The sequence below is a fragment of the Falco biarmicus genome, chromosome 4 (genome assembly GCF_023638135.1).
Source record: "Falco biarmicus isolate bFalBia1 chromosome 4, bFalBia1.pri, whole genome shotgun sequence".
Lineage (NCBI taxonomy): Eukaryota > Metazoa > Chordata > Aves > Falconiformes > Falconidae > Falco > Falco biarmicus.
In genome coordinates, this window is record NC_079291.1 from 20,160,934 (window position 1) to 20,180,904 (window position 19,971).

At 41.7% G+C, this 19,971-nt stretch overlaps 1 protein-coding gene across 8 annotated transcripts in view; it reads left to right on the forward strand.

The window, feature by feature from the left end:
- LOC130148136 (dual specificity calcium/calmodulin-dependent 3',5'-cyclic nucleotide phosphodiesterase 1C-like) overlaps window positions 1-19,971 on the forward strand; it is a 371,754-nt gene that overhangs the window by 178,876 nt on the left and 172,907 nt on the right. For 3 of the 8 annotated variants that reach the window (XM_056336352.1, XM_056336353.1, XM_056336359.1), the window contains one exon: window positions 12,750-12,776. The exons of the other annotated variants lie outside the window; for them this stretch is intronic. In XM_056336352.1, the coding sequence (XP_056192327.1) occupies window positions 12,750-12,776 (27 nt within the window). The remainder of the gene's footprint in view (window positions 1-12,749; window positions 12,777-19,971) is intronic. 8 annotated transcript variants of the gene reach the window in all.

Sequence of the window (19,971 nt, forward strand, 5' to 3'; positions counted from 1 at the left end):
TGTGCCTCTGCAAGGAGTCCGATTCGTGTCACAGCAGTCTGCCTTGCCTTCTTTGGGAGGATCTCCGCACCTAGCAGTTGGTGACATTGGGTGAAGTCCATGTGAGCTTGGCGGGAGAGGATTGTCATAATTTTTCTTGTAGAGAGAGATGTAGGAGACAATTTAGTGATCAAGATGCATATAGACATGTATAACAAGTTCCATGCTTTTCTTCTGTATCTGTCAAGCTGTGGAGTCATTTTGTTATTAATGTGACACTTTGAATGGCTATTAGTAGGTCTGTTTCGTCACTTTAGGAGTGATTTCTTACACTCCTAGGGACAGATACTATTCATGCACAAAGCTCCTAGCCAAGACAGAAAGTTGCACAATATCCATCTGTAGCACGAATCCTGGCTTGGTGCAAATCTCATTTCAACACCAAGAGTAGCACAAATTAAACATAAGATATGTGCAATTTTTAACAGCTAAGATTGTACAGAGCCCTTGAGCTACAGCTGTGGCATGCAGGGAGTCCCTGCAGAGCACATGGTACAAGCTACAGCAAGCGTCCAAGGGCAAAGGAGCAGAAGTAGAGCATAAACCCCTTGCAAGGCTGAGCAGCTCAGATGGTTGCTGTAAATGATGCTCAGATCACACTTCCTCCCATGCCTCCTGTGGAGCAGCTGGTTTTCTGGGATTCACTAGCAGTAAGCAGTTACTGGTGTCTGCTAAGCAGAGTCTGAATACACAGTTTAAATATGCTCCTATACACAAATTGATGCAGCAGGGACAGCTACAGTCAGATGGGAGAACTCTCTTTTTTCAGACTTGCTTAAAAAGTGAAAGGAGAAGAAGCTGTGGGGGTTGAGGCTGGGAGGGGAGAATTGGGAGATCATCTACAAAAGAGCATACTGACTCATGGAAAGGGTGGAGAAGAGAACCAGAGAGAGCTTTTGGGGGAAAAAAGAAGAGAGGGAAGGAGAAAAAAGGTAGTGGTAGGGAAAGAGATAGTCCTGTGAGTTCTTCAGGTCCCTACATGTAAGCATTTGTTGGATTTATTTACTTCCAGATTAAATTAGGTCATAGCACAATATACATCCAAGTCATTTAGGAGTTTGAGTTTTGCTGAAAATCACAAGGACAAGGGCTGCCTTGAAGGGCATTTGAAAACGCTGCCCAATCTAGTAGTGCAGTATTTTTTGCCTCACTTAGATTCTAATGGGTGACCCTGAAGGAAAGCCTGGATGCTGCAAGAACACCTCTGGTTGTGAATGCTGCACAAAACATTCCCTCTGTGTCACCTTCTGAGTTTTCCCTCTTTGTTTAGGTGAATGAGGGTGTCTTCTTCAGGAGGCCATTGCTTTGTTTCTTTAGAGGATGGGGTAACTTTCTTTGGTATCTTGGCCACATTCTTGTTGTAACACCAGTCAAAATTCTCCCTCCCAGTGTTCCCATTAGTGTTTTATGGCCAATCATCTTTCTTTTCCCTCACTGTGTTGGTGTTCCAGCTGCGGAGAGTCTACAGAGTTGGATGCAGTGGGTGTGTAGATGATGGGGTGTGTAGATGAAGTCATTCATGTTGTACAGAGAGCATCGTTAAAGTGCTTTGCAGAGAAAGGCTTTTGTATAAATGCTCAGCGATCTCTGGAAGACCTGTTTCTAATTAGCTTGACTGCAGTGAGGATATCTTCTTGCAAATGGAGAAGAATGAAATTCCTGAGTTATGCAAATCTGCTGGATAACTTGGAGTAAGTTATCATAATGGTCCCACCTAGCCTCACAATCTATGAAACATCAAATTGCATTTTGAATTAGCTATTTACCTTATGGAGGCAGATTTGCTCCTCTTCTGGGCCAGAGGCGGGGAACTTGGCTCCCCCCGTACAGCAGCCAGACTTTTAAGAACTAGAGTTTCTGTCGCATCCGTGGCACCTGGTATGTGGAAAGGACAGGACTTGCTTATTTAAATACATCTTTATATCTGAGGCTTCTGAAGACACCACCACCCTCCCCCATGGTTGCTGTAGCATCTAGATGCTTGTGAGACAGCTGGTGACAGCATGGAGTAGGGCCTTTAGGAATAGAAATCTCGCACAGCCTCCTCCGTTCTCTGTGTGCATGCTCAATGCCTGTTCCCATCCACCCACTTGTCTGTCCCAGTTCCCTCTCCTTAAGATCCCCCCCTCTGTGGCGAGGAATTCCCGCTTTGACACCACAGGACAGTGTTTCGAGCTGCAGCCAGCGACATTGCCACCTCTCTCTCTCTCCTTCTTCCTCTGTTCCTTCACTCTGCCCGCATGCCTAATCCAGCAGAGCCAGCTGTGTGCCTTCGCATCCATGTCATTCATGCCTGGGGGGGTGGAGGAAGGAAAGATGGGCAACTTTCTTTACTCTTTCCAGAAAGTCATGTTGTCGTGATACAGAAACACTGTTGACAGAGTAGCATCCAGCCTGCTGAAGGTGCTGAGCCCCTCTGCAAGCAGCTTTTTTGATGATAAGAGCCTCCATGAAACCAATTTTCCTCTGCAAACAGGCTTGCACTGGTTATCCCAGAGGCCTGTCGTTGTTCAGTTGACTTCCCTCTGTAATGTCCCTGCTCCTGGAGAAACACAAGAGTCCTGGGAAGACCATGAAAAGAGCATTGGCTCTTCACAAGAAGTTGAAATGTTGCCTTTTACTAAGACTTATATTTAATAATTGGTCTGTTAATGAGGAGGCACTGTCAGGACAATAGCAGTCCTGAGTTGCTACACGAAATAAAGTTGCTAAAAGGCTTGAATAATTAAAAAAAAAAAAAATACCAGCATGCTGAAGGAGAGGGTGGTTGGGAGGTGGAGATGGGGAAGGGAACCTTCTTTTGGAAAAGGAACACTGCATCTTTGTGCAGCAATTTTTTCTCCCCACGTTTAAGCTTGTTCAACAGTAATCCGAGTGTTTCAGCCTGTAACCCAGAGTCAGGAGAGGGACTGGCACAAAAACATGAGATTTAAAATTCTGCGTCACACCAGCTGTCTACTAGCAGACAGAGGGGGTGGGTTGTGTTTAGGGGGAGGAAGGTTGGAGGGGGAAACAATAACAAGCAACATTCTGATAGATTTGCTAGAGCTTAGGACAAGAAGAAGATTTGTTTAGTGACTTCATGCACGCGGCTGGTCTGGTCTGATGTAATTCCAGTCCATGTTTCCCGTCTTGATATTTAATCCAGGGTATGAAGAATGATTTTCCCCCTCCCCATTGTCATGCATGCTGTAACTAATCACAGAGCCACCCTGCATGAAACAAACTGGACAGCTGCCTGTTTGGCTCCTGCAGAATCTGAATATGTTCATTTTGCATAGTAGCAGTGATTAAAATAAGTTTTTAATCTGTACATGCTTGTTTCTTCCAGGGTCTAACAACTTTTTGCCACTGAGGAAGTGGAATTCCCACTGAACAGTATTATGTACTTCCAGCATATACCATACGCCAACGTTGCCCTTATATGTGCTCTGCAAAATTTTTCTTTGCCTTATTCCAAGAGGAACTGTTGCTTTGTACACTCCTTGATATGTGAAAACACTCGTTTTCACAAGCTCTTTTCCTAGGGAAACAAACAGGATCCAACTAAAGAACGCACAGGAAAGATAGTACATACACTCCTTTTTTTGAGACATAGTATTAGCAAGGAAGCAGCATCCCACTTGTGGAGGTCAGTGTGGCCATGCAAACACAATGTGGAGCACATCTACGCTCAGAGCGGTGGGGAGGTATACTTTCCTCTCAGCCTCCCGGATCCCATTGTGCTCTGAGTGCCATAATCTCTTCCAGCGGGAGAGGCCACAGAACAGGCATGCTGAAGTACCACCCATCCTGTACTTTGCAGGTCATCACCTTTACTAATTTCAGAGCCAAATGTTCCACGAGTCATCTGGAGCAGCCAGCTAGAAAGCAACACTCACTCAGATGAAGTATGTATCTATTTTTCAAATCTTAAATATGCAAAGGTCATACACTGATACACTATGGTGATTTGACGATCCCTTTTTTTTTTTTTAAATTATTTTATTATAAAAGCATGGGACTGAGAACTGCTCTGTATTCTTTCCAGACCTCAGTACTTTATTTTCCTTAAAGGTACTTCCCTGTAGCTAGATTTTTATGAGCACACGCTTTTTTTGAGAATGTGATGCGTGAGGCACAAGAGAATTTGCTTGTGTAATAAGAAAAAGCAGAACGAACAGTAGATCATATTCTTTTCAAAGGGTTAGATTTTCAGAAACGGACCCTTTTTACTTTGAATTTTTCTTCAGCTAAAGTGGCAGAGGTTTTTTGGGTTTGTTTATAGTTTTGGCTGGGTTTTTTATTTTACGTGAGGAGTAATGGAAAACAGTAAATACAGAGGAAGAACCTCAAGATTTCAGTAATTGTTCTGGCTTGTACAAAATCTACATGAATGAAATAATATTTTTTGAAGTTTTTAGGACAAAATTTGCTGAATTCTTTTGTAGTTAAGATGCCAACATACTAAAATCCCAGTACAGGGCAGTTCTGGTACTGAATTTGAGTTTGCCCTTCTGATTTGGTCTTACTGAAAACTTCATTTGGTGACAAAGCTGGGGGGCTCAGTAATCCCTGCAGGTTTCACAGTGCTCCCTGCAGGTCCTTGGACCTCAGACTGTTTTGCCCAAAACTTTCCTGCATACAGTATTCAGTGCAGATCAATTAAGTAAACTTTTCCTATGCTGCTTTTTCTCCTCATTTGGTATATGTACTGTGCTATGGAAAGATAGGCAACAGTTACCTTGCCTCTTCTATCAAATTTTGAGCAAGCCATGACTGCCTTTTGTTGAAATGAAGTTAAACAAAATCGTGACAATTGGTCACAGATCATCTTTATGTCAGTGGAAAAGAAAATACCTTTAACTAATACACCTCTCATGCTCCTGCTTGAATAAAAGTATTATAGCTGTATAGGGTCCTGCCCAAGGTCAATAGGTGACTGCTTTTACGCTAGCCTTGGGAGTTAAGATCAAGCCATGGTTGAGTTTGTAGTGCCAAGTGGGTCAAGTAATTTGTATAATTTGTATCGTCGTTATCTGCAGGAGCAAATCTCGAGAGTGATTCCCTCCTTACCACCTCTCTTTCCCCCTCTCTCCATCCCTGTCCCCATACTTCAGTCCCTGCTTTGCTTGGGAATTGGTGCTCAGCACTGTGGTTCTGTGGACAACGAAGAAACTTGCACTTGAGTGCAATTTAAGGTCATCAGCTCTTACGGGAACCTATAGTATAATAGTATTGTTAACATCAGTCTTCTCAGATCATATCCATGCCCATCCGTAACACCTTCAGGCTCTGTCCAATCACTGTCTACTAAGAGGATAGAGAAGGGATTGCAGCTACCTTGAGCTTGTACTGCAGAAGAAATTCCTCACCTCCTGTGCCATCACAGAGGCTTTTCTGTAATGAGAAATTAAACATGTTGCCTCTCCAGCTCTGCTTCACGTGCACTCGGTAAACACACTAGACCCCAAATGTCCAAGTGGGAAACTGGTTATTAGGTCACAGGTAAGAGCCCTGTTATGGCAAAAGGTCACAGCAAAGCAGAGGCAGCACAAAAGACATTGATTGATTGTTCATATCTCCTAATTATTGCAATCCACTTTGGAGATGAAGCTGTAAGTTTATTTTTTGCCTGCTTTTTCAGAAAACTTGGTAACTAGACTGGTGACATCCAATGGAGTCAGCCAGAGCAGCTAAAATTTATCAAAACAGCATTTTCCTTGGGCAAAATCAATGAAGATATTTTCTGACCTTGAATTACTTACTTACATTATTTACTGATTGTGAATAGGGCACAAGCTTCATTTCCACTTTGTAGCAGTACTTCTTGTCGTCAAGATATGTTTTCCCTTCCTTTTTTGGCTGTAGATCTGTTGTGCTCCTCAGCTGTCTTGCCTCCATTTCTACTGAAATCATCGTACCTGTTTCAAGTTGTGAACACTTCTTGTCTTTGCGTGCCTGTGCTTCAGAGCATGCAGACTCTTCTGATCTGCTTCAAGTGAGACAAGTGACTACCTCATCGTCTTTGTGATTTCACTGTGGCCCCATGTAGTTCAGGGTGCAGTTTAAGATGTCTGCTTTTGTTTTTTAAAAATCCCACATAAACCCTCCATCAAATCTTAAGTACCAGCTGAAATCTTTCTCTCCTCACCTGCTTTTTACTGTTTCTTCTCCTCGGCTGTCACTAGTTTCTGTGATCATATTGTTTTTAACTTAACACAGTATTCTGCTAAACAGCCCAAGTGGAAGAAAAAAGAAATTATCTTTTTTTTTTTTTTTTAATTGGAGTAAAAGAAGAAAGCTGGTCTTCCTGTTTCCATTAAGGAATTAAAAACCTAGCAGGAGTTGATGGCATCATAGCCTTTGAAGTCTGGTGATTTCAATATATTTCTGAGTTCTGGTCAAGGCTCCCATGGGATCCTGAGCTTTGACAGATGCTGGTCTGTAGCCTGTGCTGTGAGGTTGGGGTTTTGTGAATTGATTTATACATGGTTATTAATATAGGCTTTGGTAACGTAATGTAAATGCATCACTAATCTTGTGATGATGACGATTAATTGGTAATGCACTGCATGATTCAGAATATCGAGCTGCTGGGAGAGATGTTCAATTTGTTTAAGTGATCCCATCAGTCAGAAAATATAGCTTGATCTGAGCCCCCAGCCAGCTTTCCCTGGGAGTGACGCACAGGGGGATGGTAGCTACCCCCAGTATGAACCGCTACACCACTGTGGTACAGCCAGAGAGGGCATCTGGGCTTGGGAGCTGGGAAATGCCCTTAATCCTCCTGCCTAGATGTGGCCATTGAGGGGAAATCTGGGGGACTCTGGACAGATGAGCTGGAAGGATTTGGGAACAAAAGCAGTAAACATGAGTTGTGGTCAGCTCTTGTAGAAAGAGGAAGGGGAAGGATGTCATTCATTAAAACCACAGATTCACTGATGGGTAACAAAAGAGCAGGAAGAATCTTCCCGATTTGACCTATAGACAAACGTGTTTCTCTTTTGCCAGTGTCATTGCTTATCTCACTGGTGGCTTGCTCTTGGTATTGTTATCTTAACACCTATTCTAATGTCAGAAGCCCAGCTCTGGCAGGAAAGGAAGGGAAAAGGAAAGGGAAGACCTGTGAGACTGTCCATGTTACTTACGAGGGAGATGTTTCATGACAGTAAGGTGGTTCTTTCTCTCTGCACTTCCAAATGAGCTAGTGAGAGGAGCCCTGCAGGGAAGCAGAGACAAATAGCCCTGGCTTGCGTGAGCTGTGGATATGGTGGGACACCAGTAGAAGGACAGACATTGTTGGGTGCTTTTGTTAATGGATGATTAAGCTCCTACTCACATCTTAAACATGCTAATTATAAAGCTTCTAAATATAGAAGAGGAAAAGTCCCTCTTTCTCCTCAAGCCTATGAATAACTAATTTAAAATATTTGCTTGTGGCAACTGTTTTCTTTAACAATTGTGGTTCCTCTGAAGAAGTAGCTTTTGTAAAATGTTCCTCTTCAGGCAGGAGTTTCCCTTTCATGCACATGGCTCTGATCATGTTTGCCAATGTCAGCAGCAAAAATCAGGGTATGGCAGGCCAGCTCTGATGAGGCTCGCTGCATCAGCTGGAGGAGTTAATGTCCTGGTGGGTTCTCTTTACTCTCTGGCTCCACCATAGAGTGGGCATTAAGGAGCAATGCCTCAGCTGCGGCAGGACAAAACCTGGCGTCCTTGCTGAAAGCCACCATTGCTGGCAGTTTAAGCCAAAAGGCTGAACTTTGTACTGAAGCAGCTGATGCCCAGAGATGCGCTTGTGCCTGCCAGCTGGGCTGTGAGGGTGCTGACCCACGGCAGGGCGCTGCACACAGGGCGGCTGGCTGCGGGTAGTATCTTTAAACCACCGCAGCAGATCCGCTTCAGCTAGTTTCTCAGTGCCCTAAAAAGTTGTTGCCCTCTCTTTCACCAGGAAGAGCAGATCCAGATTGAAAGCCCACACTGTGCTGGGTCCAGACTTGTGCATTGTCAGCTGGTGGTACGAAGGGGAGAGCAGAGGCCGCTGGGTTTTAAGGACTTCAGAAGATCTCTCTGGCTTGCTAAACTGCTGTGACCAACTGTGTGTGCCCTCTGAACCTATTGCAGTGGCCATGCAAAAAAAAAAAAAAAAAAAAAAAAGTGTTAGATTAAGCCACAGCGAGGGCCAGTTCTGAGCTTTAGCCCAAAAATTGAGTCACCGGTCTCAGCAGGCTAAGGCCATGCTTGTGGCACTTGGCATTCCTGAGCTGGGAAGCATTAACTCACTGGAAAGTGTCATCTGCACTCACCTGCGTATATTTCAGGTTGTTAACAGCATGTCCATCAGCTGGTGGCCTAAGGCTGATCACTGCACTGAAGTTACAAGCCTGCAGAGACTTTACCAAGGGCAGGTATAACTACCTCTAGCAGCAGTGGGTGAGCAGAGTGTGATGCTCATAAACTTTCAGATTTTAGTGTAAGTTTCTAGGGATGAAGTTATGCAAAGATCTTCCTATTCTGCCGTACCCACAGTTTTACTCCGTCTACTGAAAAGATGCCATTAATACCAGACCCTGTGGAATAACACCATGTTAACCAAGCCACAGTTTTGAGTACAAGAATTTAAGTAGTTTAGGCAATTCTTCAGAGGCTGTGTAGGAGTGAAAGAGCAATTCATCTAGGTAGTTGAAATTCTGAGTTGTATGATTATGGGGCAAAAACAGAGTAGTTGGCAGAGTTACTTAATTCCCCCAACCCCTCCACCCTCACTCCTCTCCATACCTACGCAGTTGCATTAACTCACCTCTCAGAAGAGTAAGGCCTGAGAATGTCATTACCAAATTCAGGGGTTTTTTTTGTTTCTGTTAAAATTTCTTCATCTCTAGGTTTCTAGATGCACAGGAAGAGTGGGACCTTTTTCAATGACTCAAAACTAGTGTTATTTGGGCCGCAGTTGTGCCCCAGTTCATAAATTGATGTGTAAACCCCCGTATAGCTAAAGCCACAGCCCTGAAGAGCTAACAAACTAATGGGAAAAGGTCTGAAGGGGAAATATAGGAAGAAAGCGATTTGCCTGAGGGTGCGCTGGATTTAAATGTCAGAGGTAGAAACGAAACCTTGGGAACAGATACTTGGCCTTGAAGAAGTTGACAGGCATCGAAGCAGAGAGAAATTTTGCACATCTATTTATTTCAAAGGGAGTTGAGTGCCCATATAACTGTAGCTAGCTATGTCTTACTGGCACTTAAATACCTTCAAAAGTCTGTCCTAATTTTATGTTGGGTCAGTATATTGTGGTGCTCCTCTGGCCACATGAAGGATTCACTCATCCCCGGGAGAGCAGATACTGAAATAGTGGGCTGAACTCTCTTGTTGACTTCATCTCATTTGAGTCAAAAATTTCATCCTACCCACCACTTTGTAACAATCAAAACTAAACAAAATGCCTATTTTTAAAACTCTTACTGGATTTATTTTCATTAGGCTCCAGCAGCCGCCTTGTACTAGGAGTGACTCACTTCACGCTACACTCGTGCAGGTGTAATTGCATTAAGTTCAGTGAAGTTATTTCTAGTTTACGCTGTTAATATAGGGCCTACCTGGTGTGAGTCACCTGCTAATTCTCTTCAGCACGAAAAAAAAAGTCTATCTTGTTCTAATTTTTTTACAAAATGTAAGCTAAATGTAGCCCTATGAGTAATACATTCCACAGCAGGTAACAGGATTTGAATGGATGTGGCAGTGCTAGCTGGGCACGTGCGCAGCAGGAAAAGAAACTGAACTTACAGACATTTGGTAATTCCAGTAAGGTGCTTGCAGGCATGAGCACAGGATGGCCCACAGGTGTAGAGGGAGCTGCAACACCACCTCCCTTAGGTGTCTCTCATTTTTTCCCTCCTGGAAAAGAGGAATAACTTGAATGGAAGGTGTTTCCATCTCCAGGTTTATCCCAGAGCCTATGCAGCTAGTTTCTCTTTGCATAGACTTCTGGGGAGATAAACCAGGATAGCTTATCCTACATCTTTTTAAAAATACATAACTGAACAAAACCCCCCACAAAAAAACCCCAACCAAACCAACCCACATCACCAACCTCCAGTTTCCTCTTGTTAATTCACACATGGTTGCTGATTGCAGCCAACAGCTGATGCTGGCTGTGGGATTAGAAGAGGCACTATTTAATTTCCTTGTTTGCAATGCTCTCATTTAATAGCAGGCAGGTGTAAGTCGTGGTTTGTAAGCAAGCATAAAGCAGGTAGATGTTGACATTGTTTCTAAAAGCAAACTGAAGGCTATACTTGGAAACAGCTTTATATTATCAACACCATCTTTTTATTGTATTGGTGAATATCACTAGACTTTGATTTTGAATGCTGGCAGTTCAAGCGTACAGAAATTTTTTTGCTGGATATCAGAATCTGCTAGGGGTGTTTCTTATAAAGTAAGCACGTGCAATAGGGGTACTGAATCTATAAATGCAGGTTCCTTTAGTTACATTCTCTTCAACTGTAACATGCAAGTTCAGTGTCTATAAATACAGTCACAAACTTGGTAGCTGTAAACCTTGACTGTAACTGGACTGCAGGTGTGGAAACAGTAAACAACAACAATAAAAAATATGTATAGGTTTTTTAAAACTGCTGTGACTAGGCAAATGCTTTTTTTCTAGTACTGTCATCTGTGGTAGTATACAGTTTTCTAATGCAGTAAAAATATTCTTGAGTAAAAGAAGCATGAAAGGGGTAACTGATGGGAAAAGTGATATTATTAGTCAAATGAAAAAAGCACCCCAAAGCTGAGTCACCTCTTCAAAATATACAAGGAAGTTTTGGCTAATCAGGAGTCAACAAAAGGTATCTTTGTTCAAATGTGGAGCTGAAAGTCACTAACCAACAAAGGGAGAAATAGTTCTGATAGTGCTGGAATGCACTCATAAGACACTTCATTGTAAAATTTAAAAGTTATATAGCAGAAATAAAAATTTAAACAAATCTGGATTTCTTGAGAACAAGATATTTTAATAAATCTGTATTGGAATGGCTGATGAGGTATGTAGGGGGTATTCAGCATTTTCTTTTTGGAAGGAAATTCCAAATGCAGTTTTGTATTTGTCAGAATATAAACTTTGAAATCTAAATTCTTCTAAATGAAATTTCTACTTTTCACCCTTCTGAAATAAAAATGAAAAATTCTCTTAGAATCAGATATGTCCAAGTGGGCTTCTGCTTGTATGTGTCAGCATCCTGACTGCCAGTATGCTAGAATCTCGATAATGCTGTGAATGTTTACTCTTTACTCCTTTGCATCTATTCAAGTTTAAATAAGTAATTCTTGACACAGTAAAGCACAAATGAAATATGCTTAAATTCTTTTAAAGTAAATATCTAGGATTTTTATGATTCCAAACTGGTCAGAATACAGAAGCAGGTACAAGCCATAAGTATGATTTCCAAAAGTAATATTGGATGAAACATTTGACAGCCAGGAGCCATTATTTGTGCTTCTTATTAAGTAGAAAATAGCACTACATTCCTTTTTGCCATGTTTCTTCTTATTTTTAAGAAAAATTGCCCCTTGGTTGGGTTTTCTGGGCCTGCCTTAGCCACAATTTTCCATGTGCAATTGTATCAGAGATGAAAAAGCAGAGCTTGATGCTTATAGCAGCACATCCATTCTAACAATATTGCCTACTCACCAAAAAGGTGGGGGGCGTCTGAGTGTGTGGCTAAATGACAGGTCGTTGATCTTGCACTCCTCATCACAGTCCACGCTGAGACTAGTTCCCATCACTACTTGTGAAGTTTAGAGATAGTTTGGTTTACTTTAAAACAAAAGCAGAGCTGAGCTCCAGTGAAATCAATGCCCTATTTTTCCAGGCACTGTGCAAAGCCATTGGAAAAGGATCAGGAGCTCACAGACAACATACAGTGCCGAAATACCTCTGCAGCTGGCTGTATAGCCACATAGGTAACAGTGCAGAAGGGATCATGATTATTACCTTTGAGCACTGGCAGCTTGTGTCATCGCCTGCTGTAGAAGATAAAATCCACTGTGCTAAGATGAAAAAGAGATTTACAACCTTTGCTGCAATTGATTTGGTGTGAGGATTGGAGAGGAGAAGAGGTGCTTATCCATTCTTGCCATTTCCTAGTCCTGGGCACAGTTAAGTCCCAAGATATGCGCAGTGAAGTGAAGCTCTCTGATCTGTTATCTGGGATTTGGTGGAGCAAAGAACTTGCTAAGATCTAGATTTTCTTTTTAGAGTAAGGCTGCTGTAAAACCACTGGGGTTTTCCACTGAGTAACCACAGCCAACGTGGCTGGATGTATCACATCACCACCACTCCATCTGAGCGGGCTCTCCACGGATAAGGCCATACTTCTCTGCTGCATGGAGACATAAAAACTACTTTACTGCTATTAAGTAGAAGTAAGTTTCTGCCACTTGGATGTGAAGTGATTTAGAGTAGTGACTCATTCTTTCCTAGCTGCAGCTACCCTGTCTTACAAGAAAGGGCAAGATGTGTATACAGGGAAACACACACCTTTTTCTACTGAAGTTAGTGGCAACCACCTCTGAGGTTTGCAGAAGGGAGTGGCTATATCAGGTTTGGGGCAATCTCATGGCAGAAGTGACTTTGCTTTATTGCTGCTGATTTCCGATTCTCTCCTTTTCTCCTCCTCACTAGTGGAGCCTTCTTATCTCAGTTGTATTTTGTTCTTTTCCTGCAGGAGAAAATACAAGAAAACATCACAGAGGTAAGAGTAAATCGCAGAGGACTGGAAGGTATTTGTGAGTCATCTGTCTCTTTTTGTTTGAGGGTTTGAAGGAGGACTTTCCTGTTGCCAGATTGGTTTTGTTCCCAGGGAAATGCTGTTCTACTGACTGGTTCCCCCTTTGAAGGTCCATCTTGTGCTGCTACTGCTCCAAGTCCCCTCTGCTGCTAGCGGTAGTGCTCCCCTCTGATGCTAGTGGTAGTTCTCCCTGAGTAAGGACAGAAACATTTATCCTTGAAGGTCAAACCCTAATAATTGTCATTCTGTTCCCTCTGCAAGATCTGCTGGTTCTAACTCCTATCACTTACTCATGCTGTAATAACAAAATGGACTGTGGGCTTGTAGTGTTGCTAATGACCTGTGCCTTTGCAGGAGACTGAAGGAAAAGGGGGATCCTGTTGATTAACAGGCCCTATTACAGCTACCTGATCTAGTTATCTTACAGCCTCCTTGCAGGAGGGGGGACCGGTTGGGGTCTTTGACAGATTCATTTTTCTTCCTTTGGAGCCCTTGTGCTTGGTTGCTTCAGAGCACACACTTTGCAGCACAGAGTGTTTTTGGTGCTGAGCTGACTCCCCCTCCCCTGCATGTGGAGTATTAATTGGTGACTTAATCTCATGGTGTGCTGAGCATCTTTAGTTCATGTTGACTTTAACTGGATTTGAGACTCCTGCAGAGTGCTTCCTAAAGATGAAATCCTGCAGCTCTGCTGAATGTGCCCTTTAATATTGTGTGATGATGGAGAGAGCTGGCAGATAAGCCAACGTGATGATGTGATGGGGTAAGACATCACAGCCACCCTTCCTGTTGGCTGTCACCCTGTGCTGAAGATGATCACTCCAATGCAGCATTGGCAGGACAGGCTACGTGTGTGCTTGTGTGTCACAGCCACAGGAGACTGAAGTGTGGTGGCTTGAGTCATGGATGATGTGGGTTTGAGCTATGACAGTTTAGTGGAAAATACTGATTTGGAGACTTCTGTGCTGAACTCTGCAGGTGGGCATTGCGTAGTGTGAGACATGGGAACAGGGAGAAGGTGAACATGCTCCCGTTTGTTTTCCTAAATGTGGGACTGGTGCTCTAGTACTTTTGCGACTCTACTTTTTTTCCCGTTTCCCTTGCCCCTGCCGTGATTGTTAATTAATCACAAACATGTCTCTGGCCAGAGGTCTTGAGTTGCTGCAAGAGGATTTGTTCGGGAGCTGAGGTGGTTTCCAGAATGAATGATCACTCTGTGTGTATGTCCCCCCCATGCACTGCTTGCATTGCCCTGAGTGCTGTTTCTTGTTTGGCTGTGTTTTCTGTGTACATAACCACAGCATCGGAGAGGCTTGTGCTCAGCATCTCTTCTGTATGGGAGACTTTCCATAAGCTTTGAAAGAGAGATCAAGTATGTTAAAAGCTCCTACAAGCCCAATACACACTTGTATCAACAACGTAACAGAGAATTGAATATATCAGCCTGTTTAAATGTACCATTACAGGGTTAAGTTTGGTGCCTCTTGGGATTTTGAACTTTCTTTTTTTTTTTTTCCTCTCTCTCACTGTGCCTACTGCCTGGCTGATGGTGTGCACCCCTGCAGCAGCTGGGCAGACTGGCTACGTGGCCCTGTCATGTCTAACAACTGGTGGGAGCTCTGCGGCAGGCAAGAGACCACCCCAGGGACCGACACGTAGCAGTTGTTGAACAGCTACTCCTGATGACCTCGCGCAGCGGGTGCTGGCTGCTGGCCGGAGGGCTGTGTAGTGCAGCGGGGTGGCTGCTGTGGCTGGGAACTGCTCTTTGCCAGCACCTAGGGCAAATTAGCTGGCTAGTAAGCTTCTGAGTTGAATTTGCCACCTGCTGTATGATTAGGGTACAATGGTAAATTGCATATACTGCCATCTGATGCAGAAGTGTAACATCCAGTAAAGGGAGGTGGTAGGACAGCAGTTCATTTAAAGGCTGGTTTTAAGTAGCATCTCTCTATTGAGTCGGTAATTCCAACAGTGAAGAGAAACCGATGACTTGACTCAGGTCTCCACTTTTGTTTCCCACATTCATTTGTGGTGGGGTTGTCGTCTTTCCTTTGTTATGTTTTTTTCAAAACGATCTTGGTGGTTCTTATGTCACCAGGCTCTGGAGGGTGACTGGCAGCTGAGCTGAAAGGATCTTTTGCTTGCTTTTGCATCTTCTTCCTTTCGTTTCTCTTTGGGGAGTGTCACCACTTAAGAATGCCTAGGTGATAGTAAGCAGCACTTAGCTGTGGAAACACTGCTGTCCTCTGTACCTTGCGGTGTAAAGAAATGGTTTCCCCTGAGTGCAGACCTGTTGGGAAGGAAGATGAGGTACATGCAAGAAAATTTGAGGAGAAAGAATTGGAGTGAAATCTGAGCTATCCTATAACTGTAATTGGAAATGACAGACACCGAGTCTCACATTGATCATTCTGTTAACCGAACTGACTCAAATGCTTTTGTAACAATAATATATTGATATGGTTTTCCTCATAAACTTGGAAGTTTCATAGTTGTCTAGACATCCCTAATTTCATTAGTCCCAACCTAGTAATTGCATTTGAACTGCTGAACTGTGATGTAGATTAATCACAGCATTACCAGAGAAGCAGGATATTTAATCAGAACTTGGGTCATCTATCATTATCCCATCTAGTTCCCCTTGGGTGAGTAGTAGATAGCTTATTAAATAGTGACTGGAGAGGTAGTCAGCAAGAGGGAGAACTAGACAGGAAGCCAAAAATCTCTTGAACTTTCAGGTTCTGGACTGGTTTTGCTTTTTCTGGACCACCTGAGACCTTGGCCACGTTTCATTTGACTGTTGAGACTCCCAATTATCCTAAAGATACTTAGCACCTTCTGTTCCCTGGGAGATTAAAAGGGAAATGAGCTTTTCAAGTAGCCCTTGGCAATCCCCTCCTAGCTTAAGTTTGTCTGCTGAATGGGTGATATTCAGGCAGTGCAGGCAGTTTTGCACTTCTAGGCGCTCACTAAAGTCCTATTTGTCTTCTCAAGATTTGTCAGATAAATAATCTGCCTTAGGTTACATTGCATAAGTTTTCCTCCATTACAATCCACAGCCCTGCATTTTTACTCTGCCAGTAACATAGAACTGTATGTGCTGTTTTAGTTTGGCTGCATGTTGGTTAATTGTGCAGTTTAATTTTCTGTTAATACGCAAATGCTTCTTTTACTGTGAACTCATTATAAATAAAAGTCAGGTGAAAAGAATCCTGATATTTTATCCGTCCATCGTGAATGGATGGATTTTATTCCGTTAAGTACCTGTTAATGCTATATATGAAGTACAAAGTAGAAAAGGCAATGTAACCCAAGTATCTTTGACCCATGGCTGGGACTCTGAAAGAAGTATCCTAATAGGCCCTGCAAAATACTAATGTGATTTCTTTAAAGAAGATTGTACTGTAATTAAAAAAGGTTGCCATCTGATGCAAACCACAAGGCCAGAACATCAAGCTTTCCCTAATTTCCATGAGAGTTTTGTTGCTTCTACTCCAGATGATCAGGCAGGTAACTCATAAGTAGAGATCTTCTTTTCCATCCCGTCCCCATGCTTTCCTATTCTTTCTCATCTATGTCTGTGCTTCTCAATTCAAGTTTGGTCCAGCACTTATTTTCCTCCAAGAGTATATTAACTATGAATGTGAACCTGTTCTTCCTTAAAAAATAAATAAATAAATAAAAATTTATCTTATGCATGGCACAGGTGGTGAAACTGTAAATATATGAATGGTGTTGCATACAAAATAAATGGAAGAGTATTTTTTTCCCCAAAACTTTACTTGATAGTCATCTTCAGGATTACTCATGCTGACACCTCTTTAGATTAAAGTAATACACTGTCTCTTTTGGACTATTCCAAGATGCAGGTAAATTTATTACCTTGCAAGTCTCATTCTAGGTAATCTTTAAGTTAGGGGTTTACTCAGGACCAGAATCTGCGAGGAAAACTCTGTGCTGGGTTTAATCTTGTACTTTAGTGCTGTTCATTGGAATGATGCATCAGTGCTCTCTGGAAGCTGATGGTCTAGTAAGGGCATTATATATGGTGGTAGCCGTCACTGCCATCGATAGAATAATGTAGACAGAAGGGGACCTCCAGAGGTCTTAGGTTGTCTCTTCCAGCTATTGGTGCTTGAGAACATCACTGTGGCCCTGATTAACTCTTGGCATTCATCAAGTTAATTTGACAATATGCTTAGTCCTTAGTTCTGAACCCATTTCATTTCCACAGCTTATCTATTGACTTTGCAAGGTTATCTTAATTAGAAATAATAAAAATACCCCTAATTCCTTAAGCTGTTCAAGTAATTATAATACTGCTTAGCTCAAGTTTTTCTTTATATTGAGTATCTGAGCAACTCTGGCAATGTAGGATGCATTAAAGGTTGGTATATTAATCAGCAGCACACACAGAATCCATGACTTGATGTATCAAAATACTTTGTAAACTGTAGCCTTTTGGGTGCTGAGACCTTGGCTCCCTATAGGATTTCTTGAAACTCTGTGTTTCAGGAAAATTGATGTTAAATTTTCGATTCAAGGCTGCTGGGCATTGTGCAAAAAGACATCTGCTGATTTATTTCTATAATATTACAAGTGGAGCTGATTCTGTTAAATTTAATGAACGCAATTTCAGTAAAAAAGGTATTGATTTGTTGAGTGCTTTGTATTCATTGCACTGCAGAATGATGGGTGCTTCAGGAAAAAATTGAACATGGTCACGTAAGTAAAGCTTATAATTAATCTGTATGTGAAGAGGGAAAATTAAAGTGACATTGGCAACCTTAACTTGGTACTTCCTAGCTTTGTGGGTGCTTAACTTTGCAACCTGAGTGGTCTTCTAATGTAGTTTAAGTACATTTAGATACTGGCAGCATTACACAGCTCTGGAAAAGAGGCCACAGTTCAAGTTAACAAAGCTAAGTGGAGTTTGTGCTCTAATTAATGGAGAAAGTTTATATTGGCTATGTGTATGGCAATTTCATGTTGAGAGGAGAGAAGGAAACCTACCTTCTAGAAATCCCAGCTTTTATTCTCCTAACACTTTCTATAAAAGGAAAACATGGAAACGCTGGAAGTGACAGAGGCTTTTACACACCCTCCTGCTTCCTGTCCTTCTGTTTCACTCTGTTTGAGAGTGCTGGAGGATGCAGTGAGATTTAACTTCATACAGATACACCAATTTATTTTTTTTTTTTTTTTTTTTTTTTGGTACCCTGCTTTTGAAATCTTGCTCAGTTTTTCTACCCCAAAAGGAAGCAGCCATTTCTTACTATGACAGCCCTGGTAGGGGCAGGTATAAATTTTGGATTCCTGACATGAGTAATGGGACCTGCCTTCTATATCCAGGGCAGGATTAATTTCAAAATAATTATGAAACATGATTAAATAGTGACCAAATCTTTCTTGCTGATGTATATTCCTATTATTTAACTGAAATTAATATTATTCCATGTCTTATATAGTGCTGAATAATTATCAACAAACAAAAGTCCCTAATGTTTAATGACTATTAAATATTGAATCTATTAAGCATAGTTTTTCAGCTGATTTACAATACCTAAAATATTACTGATTGTGCAGTATTTGTTCTAACAATAACACACCTTACTCGATAAGGAACGGACTCTGCCAGATTTAAAAATGGAAAAAGTAGCTTATGCTACTCAAATCCTGTGATGACAAGTGCCCTTACCTCTTAAAAGAAAGTTACGTTCAGGCTTTTCCTAAATTTGTTCACGTTTAGGTGAAATCTGGCTGTAAACTTCAGTGTCATTTCAGCAGAACTGATAGCAGACTCCTGCTTTTGCATTGATCCTCTGTACACGATGCTGGTTTTCAAAATGTAATAATGATATCATGTAGGTTTAGATTTTACAGGTACAGTTTACAGTTATTTGTTAGAAGCTATTTGTATCTAGATTTGCAAGATTCATTCCCTTTTTGCTAGAGTAAGATTGATATGTAATGAAAATTACATTGAAAAGTCCTATACTTTAATGAAGATAAACTCGTTGTCACACACTGGTTTGTATCAGATGTTCAAACCAAAATGACTTTGCAAAGTATAGTTGTTTTCTTTTTTAAAATTCTTAGTGCCTGACAAGTTTTCCTGATTCAAATCTTGAGAGGGCAGAGCAGAAGTAGTCTTGTGGCTTCTACAACTTTTCTAGGCTTTGTTATGAAAAGTTGTCTAGAAAAAACCTGCCAGAGAATAGTTTTTTTTCCCTAACTATATACCTGGGTGAATAACACTCTAAAAATAAATGACTTGGATCAGATACGCTGCAGCCTTATGATATTTGGCACTTCTGTTTTCATAATTTGGAATCAAACAAAATAATGCATGTATGAATCTGGAAAGCTGCATGGAGAATAACAAACCCCAGTCTCCTGACACTTTCCCATTGGGTTAGTTTGGCTTCTTTCAGTGCCATCCAGCGCCCTTCCCACAGACTGATTTTTAGCTGAAGTGGCTTGCTTTTTCCTTTGGAGTTTTGCAGTTTTAATTCCTTACAGGCACAGAATGGAATTGCTTGTGGGTGCACAGGTACCAGTAAGTGTTCATTTCCATTTTAGTTCATCTGAGATCTCTACTGAAGTGTGTTTGGAGAATTAGATTAGGATTTGGTGGGGGATGTAACAGGGATTTCTCCCACAATTTACACATAACTGAATTCTTTACCAAGTTTTATTGTCCTTCTTACACAAGTTAAGCCTTGTATTATTGTCTATTAGACATGATCTTCCCATAAAATGCAATTGGTTTTTTAAATTTTTTTGTTTGTTTATTTTGCCCCTGAGAAGTGAATTACTCAGACTTGATGCATGCAACCTACTGAAACTTCCTTAGTGAAAATGACATTAACATTGATGGTCACGTTGGTAGTGTAAGAGGGAGGAAGCTAAGACAGTTGCTACTGATGCAATCCCTCTATGGATAATAAGACTGTTCATTTCCCACGTCTGGATGAAAGCAGTTTATACTGCTAGTAAAGGGGTTTCTTTTGCTGGAGCTTAATGTAACTGCTAGCAAAGGAAGAGACTGCTCTATAGAACTTCTCTTTTTGTTCTTTTCCTCTTATTTGTGCTGCGATTTCTCGGTAATGTCTCGATGTTCAGGGAAGATCTGTGTAAGTATCTAAAAAAAAAAAAA